The sequence below is a fragment of the Mustelus asterias genome, chromosome 13 (assembly GCF_964213995.1).
Source record: "Mustelus asterias chromosome 13, sMusAst1.hap1.1, whole genome shotgun sequence".
In the NCBI taxonomy this organism is placed as follows: domain Eukaryota; kingdom Metazoa; phylum Chordata; class Chondrichthyes; order Carcharhiniformes; family Triakidae; genus Mustelus; species Mustelus asterias.
In genome coordinates, this window is record NC_135813.1 from 14,846,598 (window position 1) to 14,868,061 (window position 21,464).

Below are 21,464 nucleotides of genomic sequence, written 5' to 3' on the forward strand. Positions count from 1 at the left end.
ATAAAAATCCAGATTTTAGATGATTATGTAATAAATTAGATTTTTAATCATAGGAGTTGTCTTTGTGTGGTTTCCAAATATTAATAATATGGTAAATTTGCGATTCAAATTTTACTTGTGGCACATATTGACATAATTTTTGTGTCCTTATTATGTCTAGCTCAGATACTCAGCCACTGTTAAAAACTTTGCCTGATTCACTGACTACTTGGGAAGTCCAAGGAGTTGGAATATCTGAGACTGGTAAGCAAACAACCAAAGAGCTATAGAACTCACCAATATTAAGCACCAGAGTAAATCCTTCTTACTTTTCATGTTCTATTCAGGTGTATGTGTTGCTGACCCAATAAAAATGACAGTTTATCAAGATGTGTTTCTAAAAGCAAAGCTGCCTTATTCTGTCGTGCGAGGTGAACAAGTGCAACTGAGAGCTTCTGTATATAATTATCAGAAGGACAAAACACGGGTATATCTTTAAAAATTGTTTAGTAGAAATATGCATTGAAATGTTATGTTGACAACTGTCGGTACCACTTTGAACGAGGCTTATTCATTGCTGTATTTTGATTTATATAAATATCAGAACATGGTCAAAAAGCTCTGAGTCAGTCAAAGCAACCATGATCTTATTGAATGGTGGAACAAGCTCAAGGGCCAACTGGCCTACTCCTGTTCCTATTTCTTATGTTCTATTTGTCCTCAGAGCATCCCAAAGTGCTTCTCAAATCAAGTTCTTCTTCAAGGTCTGAAGATGAACAGATAATTCATTTTTATGATGTTGATTGAGGCAAGAATGTTACCCAAGAGATGTACTTTGAACAGTACTATGAGATCTTTCATATCCACCTTAACAGGCATATAGAGGCTCGGTTTAATACATCATCTGTACATCATTGACTCCTCCAGTTTTACACTGAAGTGTCAGTCCAGACACTTTGGGCAGGATTTTCTGGCCGTGCTTGCCCCAAGACTAGAAAATCCCACCTGAGGTCAACAGACCTTTGCATGGTCTGTCCACCGCCTGCTATGATTCCCATGGCGGGTGGGACAGGAAAATTCCCCCCTTTATAGTGAAAGTAGTGTAGTGAAAGTTGAACCTAAGGCCTTCTGCCTTATAGGTCAGAGTGATACTAACTGAGCCACGCTGCCACTATTTAAGTGCATAAGTTATAAAATAAAGCACTGTTCAGCCCTAGTAACTGATTGTGCATTGTTTTGTTTAAAGATTTGTGTACAAATGAGTACAGAAGAGGGAACGTGTTTATTCAAAGGCTCTCAATCAAGCATTGAAGGAAGACAGCAAACTGTTTGCCAAAGAAAAACCTTGGAAGGTTTCTCAGCACTTCCATTTACATTCACAGTACTTCCTCTGAAAATAGGTGTCCACAGCATAAATTTCACACTTAGAACTCAATATTCAGGAAATGAAATTTTTGTGCACAAATTGCTTGTAGTGGTATGTTGCAATTTTTCAATTTATTATCTTCCCTATCTTTGTAAACAGAATTGTAAATTTAAAAAATAATCAACTGGAGCAGATTTAAAGTTTAATACAAACTGAAAATATGAATCCTGTTTAATGATATGAACGTCAAATAGAAACTGATGGAGTTAACTTTGATTTTGTAAATTTAAAATTATACTTTTGATAGTTTATTGAATTTATCCAGGGGTCATTGAACCATACAGATCAGGAAGGTTCCAGCTTGGTCTGTGCTAGTTTAGCAGACCTTTGTAGGACAACAATGGAGCAATCCAATTTGCCTATTATCTTGGTTGGGGTTTCTGATCACTATGCAGTAACCACTATTGGAATTATGTAAATCTGGTGTCGCTGAAGTTGAATTAGTTCTACTCATTGTCAGGTTTAACATCTCATAGCAACTCATTTATATAGTACCTTTAGAATAGAGAAAGGCCTTCAAGATTGTGATTAAAGGAAAGATGGGAAAATGGTTTTTAAAAAATAAATTTTAAAAATAATTCCTTTTGTGCAAAAAAAGTTATTCTTATTTTAAAGATGAGGCAGAGATCTAACAAATGGAGGAAGAAGTTCCAGAGTGAAGAGACAAAATGCTAAATGCCACTAATGGTTAAATCATGGGAGAAATTGTGCAGTGAAGGGATGTTAGCAGAGTGGAGGTCATGGACAGGAACCTAATTCTCTGGTCCTGGAACTGTTAATGGGATTTCCCATTGATGCCACCCCACACTGCCGCAAAACCCCCATTTGGGGGTGTGCTGCTGGGGGACCAGAGAATCCCACTGTCATGGATGGCCGGGGAATTCCACCATGATATCTGTCAACATATCCCATTATAGGGGGACTGAATTAAATCTGCAGGTCCTAATCCAATTATCTCCCTGCTTCACCTGTATACTCTACTTCTCTGTGTCATAGGAAATTAGCTGCAATGTTTTAAGTATATGTAATCTAAATTATTTGCCTATTAATCAGTTGTTGATCATTTTTAATCTATGGTCATGAGTTCATTAGTTCTTCAGTTTGGACTCTGGTGGGGGGAGGGGGCGATCTTACCAAAAAATTCTAAGTGCCAAATGAGCATGAAAGTGGGAGAAATTCATGCCTTTTTTTGGATGACTTAAAAATCGAATCTTACCTGACTGTCAAAAAAATGAGGCCAAACCAGTTTTCCGCCGGTAGAGCGAGTGGGCAGGGTATAGTTTGCCTGGAAGCCAGCTGATACAGCAGAGGGTGCAATTGCGCATGCTCAGATCTCTGCCTTCTATGGGCAGCAGAGAAAACTGCCTCCCCAGCTATAGCCGGTCTTCATGGCCAATCACCCGTATAGACCGATCGTGGCTGAAACCACCCACCCCTCACCTCACTGATTGCTGTTGCAGAGAGGCAGCAGATCCCCGCCCCCCCACCCCAACCAATTGCTGTTACAGAGTGCGCAGTGGTCCCCCCGCGATTGGCCTGCCCCATCTAACCCTGGGCTTCAGCCTCGCCCCCTTGGCACTACCCAGTGGGCACTGTCAGGGTGCCTAGTAGGCAGTGCCAGTGTGGCACTGCCCAAGGGGCACCCCCTCTCTCCCTGACCTCCTGGGGTGGGTGGAGAGGGGGGTAGTGCCTCAATGGCCTCCGGTTCTACTGGTGAGGCCATCATAACTAATCTCTGTTGAAGGGGACCATACATCATCCTCGCCAGAGCGAACCTTCACTGGCAAGACCACAGAGGCAAATAAACCCGGATGATTGTGTCCCAGGCTCACTTGTAATATTTAAATGCTATTTAACATATTGCAATTAGCTACCAATGCCAGTAAGATCTTGAGAGGCAGGAAATTGGACGCGAACCTGATTTCTTGGCTCTCTCGTGATCTTATTGTCTTGCCCTGCCCATTGGCCGGTGGGATGGGAAGGTATCAAATGCTCCTTATGTATCAAAACTTTGCACAGCAGCTGTTGGTATCCATCATCACAGCTACTACTGATCAAAAACTTAAGATTAAAGAAAATAACTTTCAGTACAAAAATAGTTGCTGACATCTCACCTCAGAGTTTAAAATGATGAAACTCCCTTGAGATTCACTCAGGGTTTATAATATCATCTGAATCTCTCAGTGAGACACTGTCTTATAGACACTCTATTATCTATTGTTCCTATAGAAATTTAAGCTATTTTGTTCACATTAAAATATTTGCATGTATATTTTGATTGTGTAAATACAGCGCATTTTGCATTTTCATTTTTCGTTTTCATTGTTAACTTCTCTTTTGGTTCACAGCCAGAAGGTATTAAGAAAGAGAAAAGTTTCCCCTACATATTGGATCCAGCCAATGTCTTGGGTATGTTTTGCACTAAGTTTCCCGCCTAATATTTAATTGAAGCCTTTGTTTAGAGAACTGTCTTAACCAAAGTTTGATTTTTTTTAAATTTTCCTTTAGGCAGTACTGTGAGGAGAATTGAAATTCGACTGAAAACACCGTTAAATATTCTCCCAAATGTAAAACCGAAGAATGTGTTGACTGTGCAAGGTAGTATTACTTTTGTTTCAGATTCCAACATCCGCAGTAATTTGCTTGTATCATCGTAATACTACTGTTTTGATTAGACATGGAATAGAAATATTAAAGAACTTTACTGTTAAAAATTGACATGTGAGCTCTTCTGATAAATCATTGAGTTTCGGTAGCTCCGAGGTGTGACTGCTTCTCTGTGTTATCATTGAAGTTAGGTGGAGGTGATATTGGCACTACAGTTGACCTCAGAAGTCAGGGATAGGGAGAAAATTGGTCAGGTTTTACACTCCTGATTTTTTTTTACAACAATCCACAAGCAGATGTCAGATGGGGACAGGATGTGCAAACTCCTTCAATGAATTGAAAGCAAATTATTGACCTAGTTAGGAGTTTGCTTTGGGATGTTCTCAAATTGCGAAGAAATGACTGGTGGTGTATAACAAGGATCTGTGCTGGAGCCTGAACTATTCATTATTTATTAATAACTTGAATATATGGCACTCTATGTTATTTAAGTTTGCTGATGAAACCGAGATTAACGGTAGTGTGTAATTGTTGCATAAGATTACAAAGAGACATTGATGGATTCAGTGACTGAGCAAAACTGCGGAAGATGGATTTCAACACAGTTAAGTGTAAGATCATTCATTTTGGACCTAGAGGAGATAGCCCAAGTGTTACTTAAATAGTGAAAAGCTAGGATCAATGGAGGTCCAAAGAGATTTTATGGCCCAAAAGGATTAATGGAGTGCTAGCCTTTATAAATAGAAGGCTAAAATACAAAGGGAGAAAGTTTTGTTACAGCTATACATAGCCTTGGTTAAAGCACATCAGGTGTACTGTGTATAGTTCTGGGCATTGCATTATAGAAATTGTGTACTGGTCTTGGAAGGAGAGCAGCACAGATTCACCAGAATATTCCAAGGCTCCAGAGGTTAGGTTATGAGGAGAGATTATATAAAATAGATTTATATTTCCATGAATATATGGAAACGGTATCAGGATTTTGAAAATAATTCTGAAAATAACTTTTTCTTCTAGTCAGGAAGTTTAGGGCAAGGAGACATAACCTTAAAATCTTAGGGAATTTAGCATTTACTTATATTAAGATAATGTCTCACAATTGGTTATAAGGATATAAGAAATAGTAGCAGGAGTTGACTATTCAGCCCATCAAGCCTTCTTTGCCATTTAGTTAGATTGTGGCTGATCCTCAACTTCAACTCCATTTTCATATCCCATTATTCCCCTTGAGTCCAAAGATCTACCTATCTCAACCTTAAATTTACTCAACAATTGAGCATCTGGGGTGTGGAATTTCAAAGATTCTTATCATAGAAACCCTACAGTGCAGAAGGAGGCCATTCGGCCCATCGAGTCTGCACCGACCACAATCCCACCCAGGCCCTACCCCCACATATTTACCCGCTAATCCCTCCAACCTACACATCCCAGGACTCTAAGGGGCAATTTTTAACCTGGCCAATCAACCTAACCCGCACATCTTTGGACTGTGGGGGGAAACCGGAGCACCCGGAGGAAACCCACGCAGACACGAGGAGAATGTGCAAACTCCACACAGACAGTGACCCGATTCGGACCCCTTTGAGTGAAGAAATTTCTCTTCATCTCAGTATGCTGGGACTATACCCCCTAGTTCTAGACAGAGGAAACTGCCTATCACCTTCGACCCTCTCAAGCCCTCTCAGAATCTTATGTTTGAATGAGATTGCCTCATTATTATAAACTGCTGAGAGTGTAGGCCCATTCTATTCAATCTCTTCTCAAAGGTCAACACCCAGAAATGAATCTGATGAACCTCCACTGAATCAACTTCAAGCGAAGCACCTGGGCACAGCAATCAAAGCTGCACTCAACGCTGCAGTCCCACCAAACTTGAAAAACCCACCCACTCCTGCATTTGAACACTCCAGCAACAAAGACTGGAGGTTAAACCCACACATTCACAGGCTTCTGACAAAACAGATTAGAATCACTTGAATTGTCTGTCCAGTACTACGTTTCGTGCACACCATATTGATTCATTGGGGTAGTTTACTGAGGTAGATCTTTAATTTGTGCAATAGTGTCAAACAGGAGAATACCAATTGGCAGTCCATTTTACACTGCACACAAAGTCAAAAGCTATCCCATTAGGACATTCATCTTTAATAGTTTGGAATGGCTTCATCCATTTAAGCCTTGTTGAATAAAGGGTTAACTTTAATGATTGCTACTGAGTATGTGCATAAGGGACTATGTCACAGTAATGTCACTCACTGAGAGAAGACGAGTGAGGAGCAGCTCCAGCTATGTCTTGATATTCTGACCTCATAAATAGTTAGCAATGTAATTAAAGGTATTTTGAATGAAAGACCATTGCCTCCAGCAAGATCACTTCAAGGGTAAGAAGCCAATAATTTGTGACAAACCCACAATGGCAAAAGCCCAATGGTGGAGGGTGGGAACAGCAGCCAGGAACCAACATTAGACTGGCAAGAACAGGTTTCATTGGTAGCTTTACTGACCAAACCCTGGGCTAGAAGAACTAGAAATGATGTTCAAAGCTTAGGCCTGTGTCTTCCTATCCATCTGGTATACAGAACAATCCTGCAGGAATTTAGAGTGGAAATAGTAGAATAAGGTCTCTCTAAGGTTGAGCTGACTCGTTCCAGGGAGTTTGCTACTCTGCAAAGTGTATTTAACCCATAAGCAGGGATACAATGGCATGGTTCATTATTTTCTATGTTACAAGAATTGTTTTCAAATAGCTTACAGTTTGCTGAAAAAAAACATTCTTTTTATCCATATGTTACATACAAAATAAACAAATGGCCTTGTCTTACTAGAATGTAGATAAGTCTGACTTCCAGAAGGTAGGAGAATATATACGTGAGGGCATATATCAGACTACAGTGTCTATTATATAAAATATGGGATTTCAATGTTACAACCCCCAGGTCATGCTATTATAGATCCAGATATTGGACAATAAAAGTAAGCATCTGATGTAGCTGATGGAAGGCTCATAGACAAGATTTCTTAATGATGCTGAACTTTAGTGAATGGTCTAATGTGGACTGGACATTTATAGCAATAAGATTTATTGAGGCAAACCGCAATCAAGGGTATTGCAATATTCAGACTTGCATTGAAAGGTGTTCAACTGAGCGCCACCAGAGTGCTAAGACACGCTATACCTACAAGTTTCACATGATAAGAGCCCATTCTATGATGTACCATTATGGTGTGACAGTAAGCAACAGGCATGCACTTTCTTTGCTAAAGGGGAAATAAAGGAGAGCCACCTTAGTTTCAGATTCTGAACTTCCTAGTCGTGGCAATCAGAGCTTTTTTACTGGAAACCTTTTTCCATCTTGTCTTGCCCAATCTTCTGCCTCTGGCCAGACAAAATCCAAGTGGTACATTGTGTCCCTGGGGCCCAATGTTGAAGGGCAGTTCAGTCGAAGGGAAGAGGCCACAACCATTTTTTTACAGCACTACCTTTATGTGGGGGGGAGGGGGGGGGGCAGAGGGGGTTAGATCGGGCCTCAAGAGGAGGAAAGTCAGGTTGGGCCTCACAGTGGGATGGGGTTCAGTCGGGTCGAGTCAGGCCTTGTTTGGGGGGGGGGGGGGATCAGTTCAAGTTGGTCCTTGCATGAGGTTGGCTCAGGTTGAGTTGGGTCTGGCCGTGGTGGGAGGGAGGGGGTTCTAGGGTTTGAGAATCAGGCCTGTTTGAGGGGGAGCCTGTTGGGTTGGACTTAGTGGGAGGAGAAGATGAGAGTTGGGCCTGGTAGGGTGGGAAAGAGTCTCCGTGGGTGTTGGGGCATCCCGTGGATTAGAGTTCCCATTGGGGATATAGTCCCTTGAGGGTGCGAGAGGATTCCCATGGAGGTCTGGGTCTGTGAAAAAGTTACTCTGAAGTTAGAACAGGTTTTAATTCTTCTAATCTTTGCTGGATAACTTAATGTAACCCAGTCGGAATCACATGCATTTCCGGGTGGTTCCCTGTGCATTTCTGGGCACTTGCCATTCAAACCTTACTTGGGAACTTCTGAAGGGGATTCCCCAACGCATCATTTGGGTACCTCCCCCAATATGAAACCGTGGAGCTCAGAAGTTACAGCCCGTTATTACAGAAGTTCTGTAATATAATTCAGGCCTAGTTTAGCTCATACATGTTACAATGCAGACACTGCATTACACTCAATGTACAAATGGTCAACCCGACACGCTGAGGTTCACTTTTAGTCTTATTCTGCTTCACCATCTCAATTAAGACATCATCAGGTGTAATGGCGTCAATTTCTAAATGTATGTTGACAAACACCTAGCTCTATCAAACCTTGTGGTTTCAGCAGCCACATAATATGGAGTGCTTGAAGATAGTTTCTGTAGAGCAATGTAGTAACTTATTTTTTGGTAATATATTGTATCTTTTTTGTTTACCCTGACATGTGATGTCTGTGAGCAGAACTGTGAAAATAAACTTAAATGTCCATTGAATAATCTTCCTGTTGCATTTCACACCTAATCATTGTTTCCCAAAGCAGATTGTGTAGAAAATGTTTTGGCAAGCTCCTCCTATAAGTAAATTCCACTGATGTGGAACCAGATGTGTAGTGCTCAAGACTCTGTCTGGTCTTAATCTTTGTGTTATATTCTTGTGAATTACACAAGTTTCCAGGGTCATGGCAGCAAAATCTCATGAACTGTAACCTTGATTCCTGGATTAAAGCCATCAACAATGGACCAGCGAAACAATTTAGCACCTTACATTATGTTGTATAATCATTCCATTCAGGTTGTTACTGTTGAGCTCAGGGTCTTTGATCAGATCTAGGGCTAGCATTAAGATGCTGTGTTAACGCTACCACCAACCTATCCGCTGTAAACTGTGGAGACTTTTAACTGAAAGCGAAATGTATGCCGTTTTGTTTGCAGCCCTTCATCATAGCTCATAATGGGTTAAATTTTAAAGATCAATTTACCTTTCTGTTTAAAATGCTGACTAACCTGCTGTTGATTTTTTTTACTAGATTAGTTGTCAGTTATGCTGAAGTATTGTGTCTTGGATTCTGGCAGGTGATATCATTGGTGAAGCGATGTCCATAGCTTTAAATCCTGAAGGAGTTCACAAACTAACTAACCTGCCTTGTGGCTCTGCCGAATCAGAGCTAATGAATGTTGCACCGATTTATTTCATCTATAACTATCTGGAGAAAACCAATAGTTGGAATGCGATGGGACCAAACAGCTTGAAGATTCAGCTGAACATGAAGAAACAAATGAGAGATGGTATATAATATTTTCATCTATAACTGACAGGATTTTTTTTCCAATGGCTGCACAGGTAAAAATTGTCATGGCATTAATGAGAAATAGCTGACAGTTTGGAGGATTTGGGCTGAACTTATGTAGCAGAGTGAGTGGTGAATGCAATTTCCCAGGATCCCATTTTGGATTCTTTTCTGTTCATTATTTTCTTCCTAATCTTGGGCAGGACATTAATTGTACCACTAATTTACAAATGATACACAAATGTGTACAAAAGTTGGCAATAAGAAGATTAATAGTGTGCAAGGTAAATTAAGTGAATGGGCTTATAAATGGCAAATGTTATTTACTGTAGTAAAAACTATGTTATAGATATAGGCAAGCAGAAAAAAACAATGATAATTTACATGTATATAGTGCCTAGACAAACATCCAAAGCAGTTTAACACCAAAAATATTTGATACATATAGTAGAGCAGGATATGGAACTGGGATAGTCAATGATCATTTATTAAACATTCATAAGAAATGCAAGGTAGCTATAGGGAAATAATATTTTGTTCTTAGATGCATTTCTTGGTTAATACAGTACAAAGTTAAGCATTACATTTTTGTTATTTAAGACATTCATTCATCCTTATTTGAAGTAGTGTCCAGTTTTAATCCCCATGTTTAGTGATGCTGAGGTTCTTGTGATATTGATAAAAGGACATTGATGCTTACCTATTATTACTGCAGGCTTACAGAGAAACTATCTGCAATTAATCACAACTATTCTTAGTTCCACAATTTTCTTTGAATCGGGGAGAAAGGGCAGAGGGGGAATATGTTAAATAAGGTACATCACGCATTGTGGTTGTTTAGATTGATAGATAAGGGGTAAAATTTAATGGCCATTATCTGTAAAACCGGTGGCAACTCTGCTGCAGCCATTTTTAGAAGGCCTAATGTGATTAAGTCCCCATCAGACACTTACCTTTCAGTCATTGGGCTTCCTGGGTCCTCTGGGATGAATTTCTCCACAGAAACCCTAGTATGGGGCAAATATCCCGCATCTGGGAGCTGCTGCAGCAGAGGTAGCAGAAGAGGATTCTGGGGGAAGTCGACACAGTCACCTCGACTCTACTGTGGATAGCAGAAGAACTGGTGTCAAGGAGCAGTTAAGCACAAGACGCGACATTAGTTTTTCCCTCCCTCCCTGCTCCCTGCAGAGCAGGGTCGGGCTAAGTCCAAGCGAGTGATAGTAGTAGCAGACTTGAAGGTCAGAGGCACAGCTGGCTGTTTCGGTAGCTGCAAACGAGACTCTAGGATAGTGTGTTGCCTCGCTGTTGCCAGGGTCTTGGATGTCTCTAAGCGGGTACAGGGTATCCTAAAACGGGAGGGTAAATAAACAGATGTCATTGTCCACATTGGCACCAATGACATAGGCAGGAAGAGGTCCTGTGAAGACAATTCAGGGAGTTAGGTAAGGCGCTAAAAAGCAGGACCTCTAGGGTAGTAATCTCAGGATTACTCCCCGAACCACATGCCAGTGAGGCTTGGAACACGGAGATAGTACAGTTGAACACGTGGCTAAAGAGCTGGTGTAGGAGGGAGGGCTTTGGACAAATGGATCACTGGGATGTCTTCTGGGGAAGGTAGGACCTGTACAAGAAGGATGTGTTGCATCTGAACTGGAGGAGCACCAATATCCTTGGCGGGAGGTTTGCTAGTGCTGTCCGGGAGGGTTTAAACTAGTGTGGCAGGGGGGTGGGAACCGGAACAACAGGTCAGTAAGTAGAGACTGGGGAAAAAAGTGAGACTGAGATAAACATAGCGCAGAGTAAAAGCAGGCAGAGGGAAACAATAGGGCTCAGTGGACTGGAGGTCTGGAGTGTGTTTGCTTCAATGCAAGAAGTTTAACATGTAAGACAGATAAACTGAGAGCCTGGATTACTGACCATAAGACATAGGAGCAGAATTAGGCCACTCAGACCATCAAGTCTGCTCCGCCATTCAATCATGGCTAATATTTTTCTCATCCCCATTCTCCTGCATTTTCCCCATAACCCCTGATCCTCTTATTAATCAAGAACCTATCTATCTCTGTCTCAAAGACACTCAATGACCTGGCCTCCACAGCCTTCTGCGGCAAAGAGTTCCACAGATTCACCACTCTCTGGCTGAAGAAATTCCTCCTCATCTCTGTTTTAAAGGATTGATCCTTTAGCTTGAGGTTGTGCCCTCTGGTTCTACCTCTCCACTCTATCCCCCTCATCCTTCTAAACTCCAACAAGTACATATCCAGAGTTCTCAACTGTTCCTCATACGACAAGCTCTTCATTCCAGGGATCATTCTTGTGAACCTCCTCTGGATCCTTTCCAAGGCCAACACATCCTTCCTTAGATATGGGGCCCAAAACTGCTCACAATATTCCAAATGGGCTCTGACCAGAGCCTTATACAGCCTCAGAAGTACATCCCTGCTCTTGTATTCCAGCCCTCTCGACATGAACGCTTACATTGCATTTGCCTTCCTAACTGCCGACTGAACCTGCATATTAACCTTAAGAGAATCTTAAACAAGGAATCCCAAATCCCTTTGTGCTTCTGATTTCCAAAGCATTTCCCCATTTAGAAAATAGTGTTTGCCTCTATTCCTTCTTCCAAAGTGCATAACCTCACACTTTTCCACATTGTATTCCATCTGTCACTTCTTTGCCCACTCTCCTAACCTGTCCAAGTCCTTCTGCAGCCCCCCAGTTTCTCAATACTACCTGTCCCTCTACATATATTTGTATCATCTGCAAACTTAGCAACAGTGCCTTCAGTTTCTTCTTCCAAATCGTTAATGTATATTGTGAAAAGCTGTGGTCCCGGCATCAACCCCTGAGGCACACCACTAGTCACTGGCTGCCATCCTGAAAAAGACCCCTTTATCCCCACTCTCTGCTTTCTGCCAGTCAGCCAATCCTCTATCCATGCCAGGATCTTACCTTTAACGCCATAGGCACTTAACTTATTTAACAGTCTCCTATGCGGCACCTTGTCAAAGGCCTTTTGGAAATCTGAATAAATCACATCCACTGGTTCTCCTTTATCTAACTTCCTTGTTACCTCCTCAAAGAACTCTAACAGATTTGTCAGACATGACCTCCCCTTGATGAGGCCGTGCTGACTCAGTCCTATTTTATCATGCACTTCCAAGTACTCCGCGATCTCATCTTTAATAATGGACTCTAAAATCTTGCCAATGACCAAAGTCAGGCTAACTGGCCTATAATTTCCCATCTGCTGTCTCCTTCCCTTCTTAAACAGCGGTGTTACATTAGCTACTTTCCAGTCCTCTGGGACCCTCCCTGGCTCCAGTGATTCCTGAAAGATCACCACCAATGCCTCCACTAATTCCTCAGCTATCTCTTTTAGAACCCTGGGGTATAGTCCATCCGGTCCAGGTGATTTATCCACCTTCAGACCTTCTCCTTAGAGATGGCCACTACACTCACCTGTGCCCCCTGATTCTCCTGGAGCTCTGGCATCCCACTGGTGTCTTCCACCGTGAAGATTAATGCAAAGTAACTATTCAGTTCCTCTGCCATTGCTTTGTTTCCTATTATTACTTCTCCAGCCTCATTTTCCAGTGGTCCAATGGCTATTTTTGCCTCTCTCTTACCTTTTATATATTGAAAAAAACTCTTCCTATCTTCTTTTATATTACTAGCTAGCTTACACTCATATTTCATCTTCTCCCCCCTATTGCTTTTTTAGTTGTCCTCTGCTTGCTTATGAAGCTTCCCAATCCTCTGGCTTCCCACTAATCCTCGCCACTTTGTATGCTTTTTCTTTTGCTTTCATGCTGTCCTTGACTTCCCTCGTCAGCAATGGATGCCTCATCCTCCTCTTAGCATGTTTCCTCCTCCTCCTTGGGATGAATTTCTGTTGTGCCTCCTGAATAGCCCCCAAAAACTCCTGTCATTGGTGTTCCACTGTCTTCCCTGCTAGGCTCCCTTTCCAATCAACTCTGGCCAGATCCAAGCTCATGTCTTTGTAATTACCTTTATTTAATTGTAATACCATTACCTCTGATTCCAGCTTCTCCCTCTCAAACTGCAGGGTAAATTCTATCATATTGTGGTCACTGCTCCCTAAGGGTTCCTGCATGGAATTATGATGTTATTTATTGCAATTAAGGAGACATGGTTAAATGAAGGACAGGACTGGCAGCTTAACATTCCAAGGATATCATTGTTTTAGATGGGACAGAAGGAAAAACAAAAGGGGGGGGGGCGATTGCATTGCTGATTAGGGAGCATATCACAGCTTCACAGCTGTGTCAAGGGAGGAGATCTTGGAGGGATCTTGTAGTGAGGCATTATGGGTGGAGCTCAGGAATAAGAAGGTTGAAATCACAATGTAGGGAGGGTACTATCGACCTCCCAACAGCCTGCAGCAGACAGAGGAGCAGTTGTGTAATCAGATACTGAAAAGGTGTGAAAAAAGCTGGATAGTTGTGATGGGTGACTTTAACTTCCCCCATATTGACTGGGATTCCCTTACAACCAGAGCTTGGATGGAGAGCAATTTGTTAGATGTGTCCAGGAGGGCTTTTTGATACAGTGGGCCCTATTTTACCATTTTAATTCCAAGTGCTAGGTGGAATTGAAACTGGGGGTGTTTCTGATCCGACTTTTAGACCTGTTCTCAGGCGCCCCCATACGCACTCTGCCTGAAAAAATATCAGCAATTTCAAATTGGCTACGGAAGGGGCAGGGCTTAACATGCCCAAAATCCTGCAGCTCCAATTGGCGCATGCAACTGAGCATGCGCAGAAAAAATATGATAGAATGTGGTTCCCCTGCCACATCACTCCCGAGCTGGATAATGCCTTCCCCTAGTCCCCACAGACATTGCCTCACCCCCACAACATTACTGATCCCCTTATCTCACCACCCAGACCGATCGCTGGCCCCTCCCCCCTTCCCTCCCGTGGATCTCAGGCAGAGTGGCAGCAGATCCCCCCTTCCCCCTCATTGATCACAAGCAGAGTGGCAGTGGACCCCCCTTCCCCTTCACTGATCACAGGCAGAGTGGCAGTGGACCCCCCTTCTCCCTCACCGATCACAGGCAGAGTGGCAGTGGACCCCCCCTTTTTTCCATCCCCCCCGATCTCAAGCAGAGAGCCATCGGACTCACCTTCCCCTCCCCCCATCGATCTCAAGCAGAGAACCGTCGGACACTCGGCACTTACCTGTTCACTAACTGGAGAGCCCGAAATGGATTTGTATAGAGCATGTCTGTTTCGCGCCGAAACTGGATGGGCGAACGCGGTGGTAAAGGGGGAAGTGCGGTAAGGTTGGGTGTACAGCCCATTAAGTCAATTTAAATACATGCAAATGCATTTAAATGGCCGTCGCGCACGTTTCGGATGCGGTCCCGATCGCGACCATTTTTGTGCCTTGGTAAAGTGGGAACTAGCGCAGAGGCGGGCGCGGATTGCGCTACTCTCCTCACGTCCAACTTTATCAATTTTCGCACCCGAAAATGGGCGCAACCTGATGGTAAAATTGGACCCAGTATGCTGACAATCCAACCATGGAAGGGACATATACTAGACTTGGTATTGGAGAATGAGCCAGGCCAGGTGATCGGTGTTTCAGTGGTGGAGCATTTTGGGCTTAGCGACCATAATTCCATAAAATTTAGGGTAATTATGGATCAGGACATGAGTGGCCCTCGGGTGAAAGTGCTTAATTGGGCAAGGGCCACTTACATCTAAATTAGACAGGAACTAGGGAATGTGGATTGGGAATGATTATTTGAGGGCAAATCCACATCTGACATGTGGGAGGCTTTTAAAGGCCAGTTAATTGAAGTGCAGGACAGGCATGTCCCCGCAAAAATGAACGGTAGAAGTGGCAGGATTCGGGAACCATGGATGACAAGGGAAATTGTAAGCTTAGTCAAAAGGAAAAAGGAAGCATACAATAGGTCTAGGCATTTAAAAACTGACAAAGCCCTTGAAGCTTTTTATGCATATATTAGGAGCAAGATGGTAGCAAGAGAAAGAGTAGGCCCACTCAAGGACAATGGAAGGAAGTAATGCTTGGAGCCACGGGAAGTGGGTGAGATCCTTAATGAGTACTTTGTATCAGTGTTCACCAAGGAGAAGGACATGACGGATGTTGAGGTCAGGAATAGGTGTGTGAACGCTTGAGAGAATGTCAATATATCAAGGGAGGAAGTGTTGAGTATCCTAAATTGCATTAAGGTAGAGAAGTCCCCAGGGCCAGATGGGATCTATTCCAGCTACTGCGGGAGGCAAGGAGAGAAATAGCTGGGGCCTTAACAGATATCTTCACATCCTCTTTGACCACAGGCGAGATTCCAGAGGACTGGAGAATAGCCAATGTTTAAGAAAGGAAGCAGGGATAATCCAGGAAATTATAGGCAGTGATCATGACGTCAGTGTTTGGGAAGCTTTTGGAGAAGATATTGAGGGACAGGACATATGCACATTTGAAGGAAAATGGACTAGTTAGTGGCAAGCAGCATGGCTTTGTACAGGGAAGGTCATGTCTCACCAACTTGATTGTGTTTTTTGACGAGGTGACAAAGATAATTGATGAGGAAAGGGCTGTGGATGTAGTTTATATGGACCTTAGTAATGCGTTTGACAAGATCCCACAAGGCAGACTGGTACAAAAACTAAAATCATAGGGGATTCGTGATGAGCTGGCAAATGGATACAAAACTGGCTTGGTTATAGAAGACAGAGAGTAGTGGTGGAAGGGTGTTTTTCAGAATGGAGATCTGTAGCTAATGGTATTCCGCATGGATCAGTGCTGGGACCTCTGTTGGACACAGAAATGGCAGATGGAGTTTAATCTGGGCAAATGCAAGGTGATGCATTTTGGAGAATCAAATTAAGGTGTGAATTATGCTGTAAATGGCAGAACCCTTAGGAACATTAACATACAGAGGGATCTGGGCGTGCAGGTCTACACCTCCCTAACAGTGGCAACACAGGTGGCCAAGGCGATTAAGAAGGCATATGGCATGCTTGCCTTCATCAACCGGGGCATTGAGTACAAGGGTTGGGAAATCATGTTGCAGCTATATAAAACCTTAGGCTGCATTTGGAGTACTGCGTGCAGTTCTGGTTACCACACTACCAGAAGGGTGTGGAAGCTTTGGAGAGAGTGCAAAGAAGGTTCACCAGGATGTTGCCTGGTCTCAAGGGTGTTGGCTATGAGAAGAGGTTGAATAAACTAGGATTGTTTTCACTGGAAAGACAAAGACTGCAGGGAGAGCTGATAGAGGTCTACAAAATTATGAGAGGCACAGACAGGGTGGATAGTCAGAGGCTTTTTCCCAGGGTGGAAGTGTCAATTACAAGGGGCACAAGTTCAAGGTGAGAGGGGGAAAGTTTAAGGGAGATGTGCGTGGGAAATTTTTCACATAGAGAGTGGCACTTTTATTTGTGGTATAGCTGTTAGTTTATTTTTATATTAATCTTTATACTTTAACTTTTGATGTGTATAGGCATTACAAGTATTATGTCCTTCCGTACCAGAAATGGCAATTCATATAGCATGTGGAAGGATCGAGAAGGCAGCACCTGGTAAGCTCTCCACAAGGGAGAATTGGTATTTTGCTCTTACCAATTGTCAAGATAGTATTTTAATTACTGTTTGAAAAATGAAAAAATTTGTTAAACAGTTTATAATGTTGTTCAAGAATATTTCTTTCACTTTGTTGTATAGTGTACTACTACATCCAGTCATCTAAATATTGAGAATAATTTGGGTGAATAGCAGAATGGTGTAATTTACAGAACTTAATGGGCCTTTAAGGTTTACTTAGAGTTAGAGGCTTTCCTGTGTCTGGTGACTCTGTGGCTACGTTTTCCTGGAATAGGTTGCCAGCCTTTCACTAGAGGCTGTAGCTCGAGGGGTGCCACTTCACATCAAGCATAGCTGACCAGGAGACTCTCCTGTCATAGGTGTATTGGAAGGATTTGCAGGTTGATAATCAACCTGTTTTGACCATGTTATGAACTCTCCTTCTGGATTGGAATTGGAACCAGAGCTTCTGGCTCAGAAATAGACAAAAGCTACCTGGCGCAGCACAAATCTCCCTTTTAAGGTTTGGTGGTGGAAAAATATCAAGTCAAAATTAAAGTGATCAATTGGTAGTTTATATCAGAAGAGCCATTTAAAGGTCACTGGACAATGTAGAGGTAAATATACACTGACAAGTGCAATTTGTATAGTGTTTTAATGTAGTGAAATATGCAGATTTGGAATCTTATCTGAGAGAATTTTGTTCTCTGGCGCTCACCCTGGGTAGCATAATAAAATTGTGTAACATGATAATTCCAGAAGAAGTTGTTGGTATTATATAGGAAAAACAGTTATAATTTGGGACATAAATAGAAAATGCTGGAAAATCTCAGCAGGTCTGACAGCATCTGGAGAGAGAGAATAGAGCCAACGTTTCGAGACTGGATGACCCTTCGTCAGAGCTGGATGAAGGGTCATCCAGACTCAAAACATTGGCTCTATTCTCTCCCCACAGATGCTGTCAGACCTGCTGAGATTTTCCAGGATTTTCTTTTTTTGTTTCAGATTTCAGCATCCACAGTGTTTTGCCTTTATTTTAGTTCTAATTTGATTTGATTTATTATTGTCACATGTATTAGTATAGTGAAAAGTATTGTTTCTTGCGTGCTATACAGACAAACCATACCGTTCATAGAGAAGGAAAGGAGAGAGTGCAGAATGTACTGTTACAGTCATAGCTAGGGTGTAGAGAAAGATTAACTTAATTCAGAAGTCTGATGGCAGCAGGGAAGAAGCTGTTCTTGAGTCAGTTGGTACGTGACCTCACACTTTTGTATCTTTTTCCCAACGGAAGAAGGTGAAAAAGAGTATGTCCGGGATATGTGGTGTCCTTAATTATGCTGGCTGCTTTGCCGAGGCAGCGGGAAGTATAGACAGAGTCAATGGATGGGAGGCTGGTTTGTGTGATGGATTGGGCTACATTCATAGCCTTTTGTAGTTTCTTGCCGTCTTGGGCAGAAGAGGAGCCATCCCAAGTTGTGATACAACCAGAAAGAATGCTTTCTACGGTGCATCTGTAAACGTTGGTAAGAGTTGTAGCGGACATGCCCCCAAATTTCCTTAATCTTCTGAGAAAGTAGAGGCATTGGTGGGCTTTCTTAACTATAGCATGGACGGACCAGGACAGGTTGTTGGTGATCTGGTCACCTAATAACTTGAAGCTCTCTACCCTTTCTACTTCGTCCCCGTTGATGTAAACAGGGGCATGTTCTCCTTTACGCTTCCTGAAGTTGATGACAATCTCCTTCGTTTTGTTGACATTGAGGGAGAGATTATTGTTGCCGCACTAGTTCACCAGATTCTCTATCTCATTCTTATACTCTGTCTCGTCATTGTTTGAGATCCGACCCAATACGATGGTGTCGTCAGCAAACTTGAAAATCGAGTTGGTGGGGAATTTGGCCACAGTCATAAGTGTATAAGGAGTATAGTAGGGGGCTGAGAACACAGCCTTGTGGGGCACCGGGGGGTGTTGAGGATGATCATGGAGGAGGTGTTGTTGCCTATCCTTAATGGGACCATAAATGGGGTGTGTAGATAAATGATTCATTTCACAATGTCTATTGATGCATGCATATCAGTTTGTATTTGTAACTGTGTTCTATGCTACTGTTGAAACTGAGCAGTCTTCAGCATTTTGGCAAGATGGGGGTACAGACAGGAGAGGAGTTAATTTAAACAGCACTCATTTCTCCTCTTACCACCACACCTTAAACAGAAAGGTGTTTTGATTTGTTTCCCTCTTTAAAAGTATTTTTCCAACCCCTCAGTTTTTGTACAATTCAGGGCTCCATTAATAATCCCACAGCAAACACAAGACAGGGTGAAATCCAAAGGTTAGTTTATTTCTACACACTCAAAATGCAGAAAGGAAGTTTTGCAACATCACCTTCACAATCAGCCAGTAAAGAATATCTCAAACATACATAAGGGATATATCTAATGACCTGTACCCACTTTTAATGGGAAACTTCCATTTCCACAAGACTGCAGTACAGCTGATGTGTAAATAAATCTCTGACTGTTGTAATAGGAAAAGAATTCCATTGGTCCTGATGATATGATACTGTATCTTTCGGATCTCTGCCAGGAATAGATGAAACATTTATATTTTACTTTCATCAAAATAATAACAGTACATGCTAATTTATTTCCAGGTTAACAGCCTTTGTATTAAGGGTCTTTGCACAAGTCAGTCAGTATCTAAATCTTGATGAACAATCAATGTGTAATACAATCAATTGGCTCATCTATCATTGTCAAAACTCCGATGGATCATTTAGAGAGCATTCCAATTACGTGCCACTACGATTTCAGGTTAGTGTTGGACTTCAAGACTAATTTAGCTATTTGAAGATGTAATCTCATGTATAATCTGCCTTGTAATATTTCACTGTAACACCAAATTTCTTTGAATTTTAAATACTTTAAAGTCGTAATGATTATTGGAGCATTTTAGTTCAAATAATGTCGCAGTCATTAAAGTCCAAAAATATTAACAGTTACATGGTAACATGGACTTGTCTATTGCTTAAAAGAGAGACATGTTGCTGAAGCTCTTCCTCCTGCACTTATTAGGACAAACGCAAGAATGACAAATTTAAAATGTTCACAATTACAAGGGAAAAGAGTGCTGATTGGTTGGCTAGTCCACTCTAATTTGTCAAGGCATTGCCATGCAGACAGGAAAAGGGAACTATAGGCTCCCCATAGTTGGTCCTGGGTAACTCAAAAAAGTACAAGGTTTGAAAATATCACTTTTGTTTGCAGAGAAGGGTCCCTATGTGTAAATGAATGTCACTTCTAGCAAGAGTAAATGAGCTATGTTAACATCTAACAATAGATGTTTTGTTTTGGGTTTTGCAAGCGCAGGCAGGTTGAGTACAGTCTGTGCTATGCCTGTTACGAACAACTGAGGGAACATTCTTCCATTTGTCCTGATGAGTGCAAGATGAAAAGCTTCAGCAACAAGTCTCTTTTCAGCAATACTCAAAAATATTCTTCTACCGAATGTGAGAACAACAACGCTCAATGTACTGTACTATACAGATCAGAAGGATGCAGATTTAATTCTGTAAAAGAGAATGATTCCCGCTGTCCACTTGTTAATTGCCACAACCCTTTCAAAATTGGCCAGATGAGAGACAGAGGCAAGGAATTCCCACACTGCTAAATATTCATCACCCTTGTAAAAATGATGAAATTTGGCTCTACTTTATCCCATTGCAATAGACAATAGTTGGGTTTGACTCTGGAGATGTTATACCCAAGCTTAATAAATTCATAGTTTGCAGGCTGTGTGATGTTTTACAAGTGAATTGCTTGTAACCTCAGAAATATATTGTTATGCTTTGCTGTAACGTGGATATGTGTCAAATGAAAACAGAATAAGATTTGACTCTAATGTCTTCCATTGTTAAAATACTATTTAAATTATTTGGATTTACATATAAATATTAGGCACTTAGGAGATAGTGGAGGGCTGATGGTACACATGGCAGTCCTGCAAGAGTCAACATCTATTTGAGGAGAGGGGGAAAATGGAAGAGAACATTGGCTTAAAATAATTTGAAGTAAATTGACTTTATAAATTTACTGATAGACAACCATTAATTTCTAAAAGGATTAGAATTCTATTCATTACCTTGGCTAGCTGGAAAATTGAAAGTGCATATAATTATGGAATACAATTCCAAATATAGAGAATCTCAAGGGCAAGTACAGATGAACAACAAATGTTGGCCTTCACAGTGGCACCCATAACCCATGAACAAATAAAAAATACAGAAGCATATGAGTAAATGACCTCATTAGTTTTGTTAGTAACATTTGGAGGGTCGTTCCAAGCAAGATCAGAATTTATGGAGTAATGTTGTTGCGTAAATATTGACGTTTTAATGTGTCACTTCTAAATTAGCATTTCCCTGAATTTATTACAGGTTATAGAGGATGAAACTAAAGAAAGAACATTGTATTTGACAGCATTTACTAGTATTGCCATTCAAAAGGCTTTTTACACATGTGGAACACAGGTGAGCAAAAAAATAAATGAAAACATGAACAGTACAATCTGTTATTTGTTCCTGTTGATTTTGCAT

At 41.7% G+C, this 21,464-nt stretch overlaps 1 protein-coding gene across 1 annotated transcript in view; it reads left to right on the forward strand.

Moving 5' to 3' along the window:
- The window catches only part of c5 (complement component 5), a 117,899-nt gene that overhangs the window by 53,929 nt on the left and 42,506 nt on the right, over positions 1–21,464 (forward strand). The window contains exons 19-27 of the mRNA XM_078226387.1: positions 161–243; positions 327–466; positions 1,226–1,456; positions 3,754–3,814; positions 3,914–4,003; positions 9,074–9,286; positions 16,787–16,865; positions 19,524–19,683; positions 21,306–21,398. Coding sequence (XP_078082513.1) covers positions 161–243; positions 327–466; positions 1,226–1,456; positions 3,754–3,814; positions 3,914–4,003; positions 9,074–9,286; positions 16,787–16,865; positions 19,524–19,683; positions 21,306–21,398 — 1,150 coding nt within the window. The remainder of the gene's footprint in view (positions 1–160; positions 244–326; positions 467–1,225; positions 1,457–3,753; positions 3,815–3,913; positions 4,004–9,073; positions 9,287–16,786; positions 16,866–19,523; positions 19,684–21,305; positions 21,399–21,464) is intronic.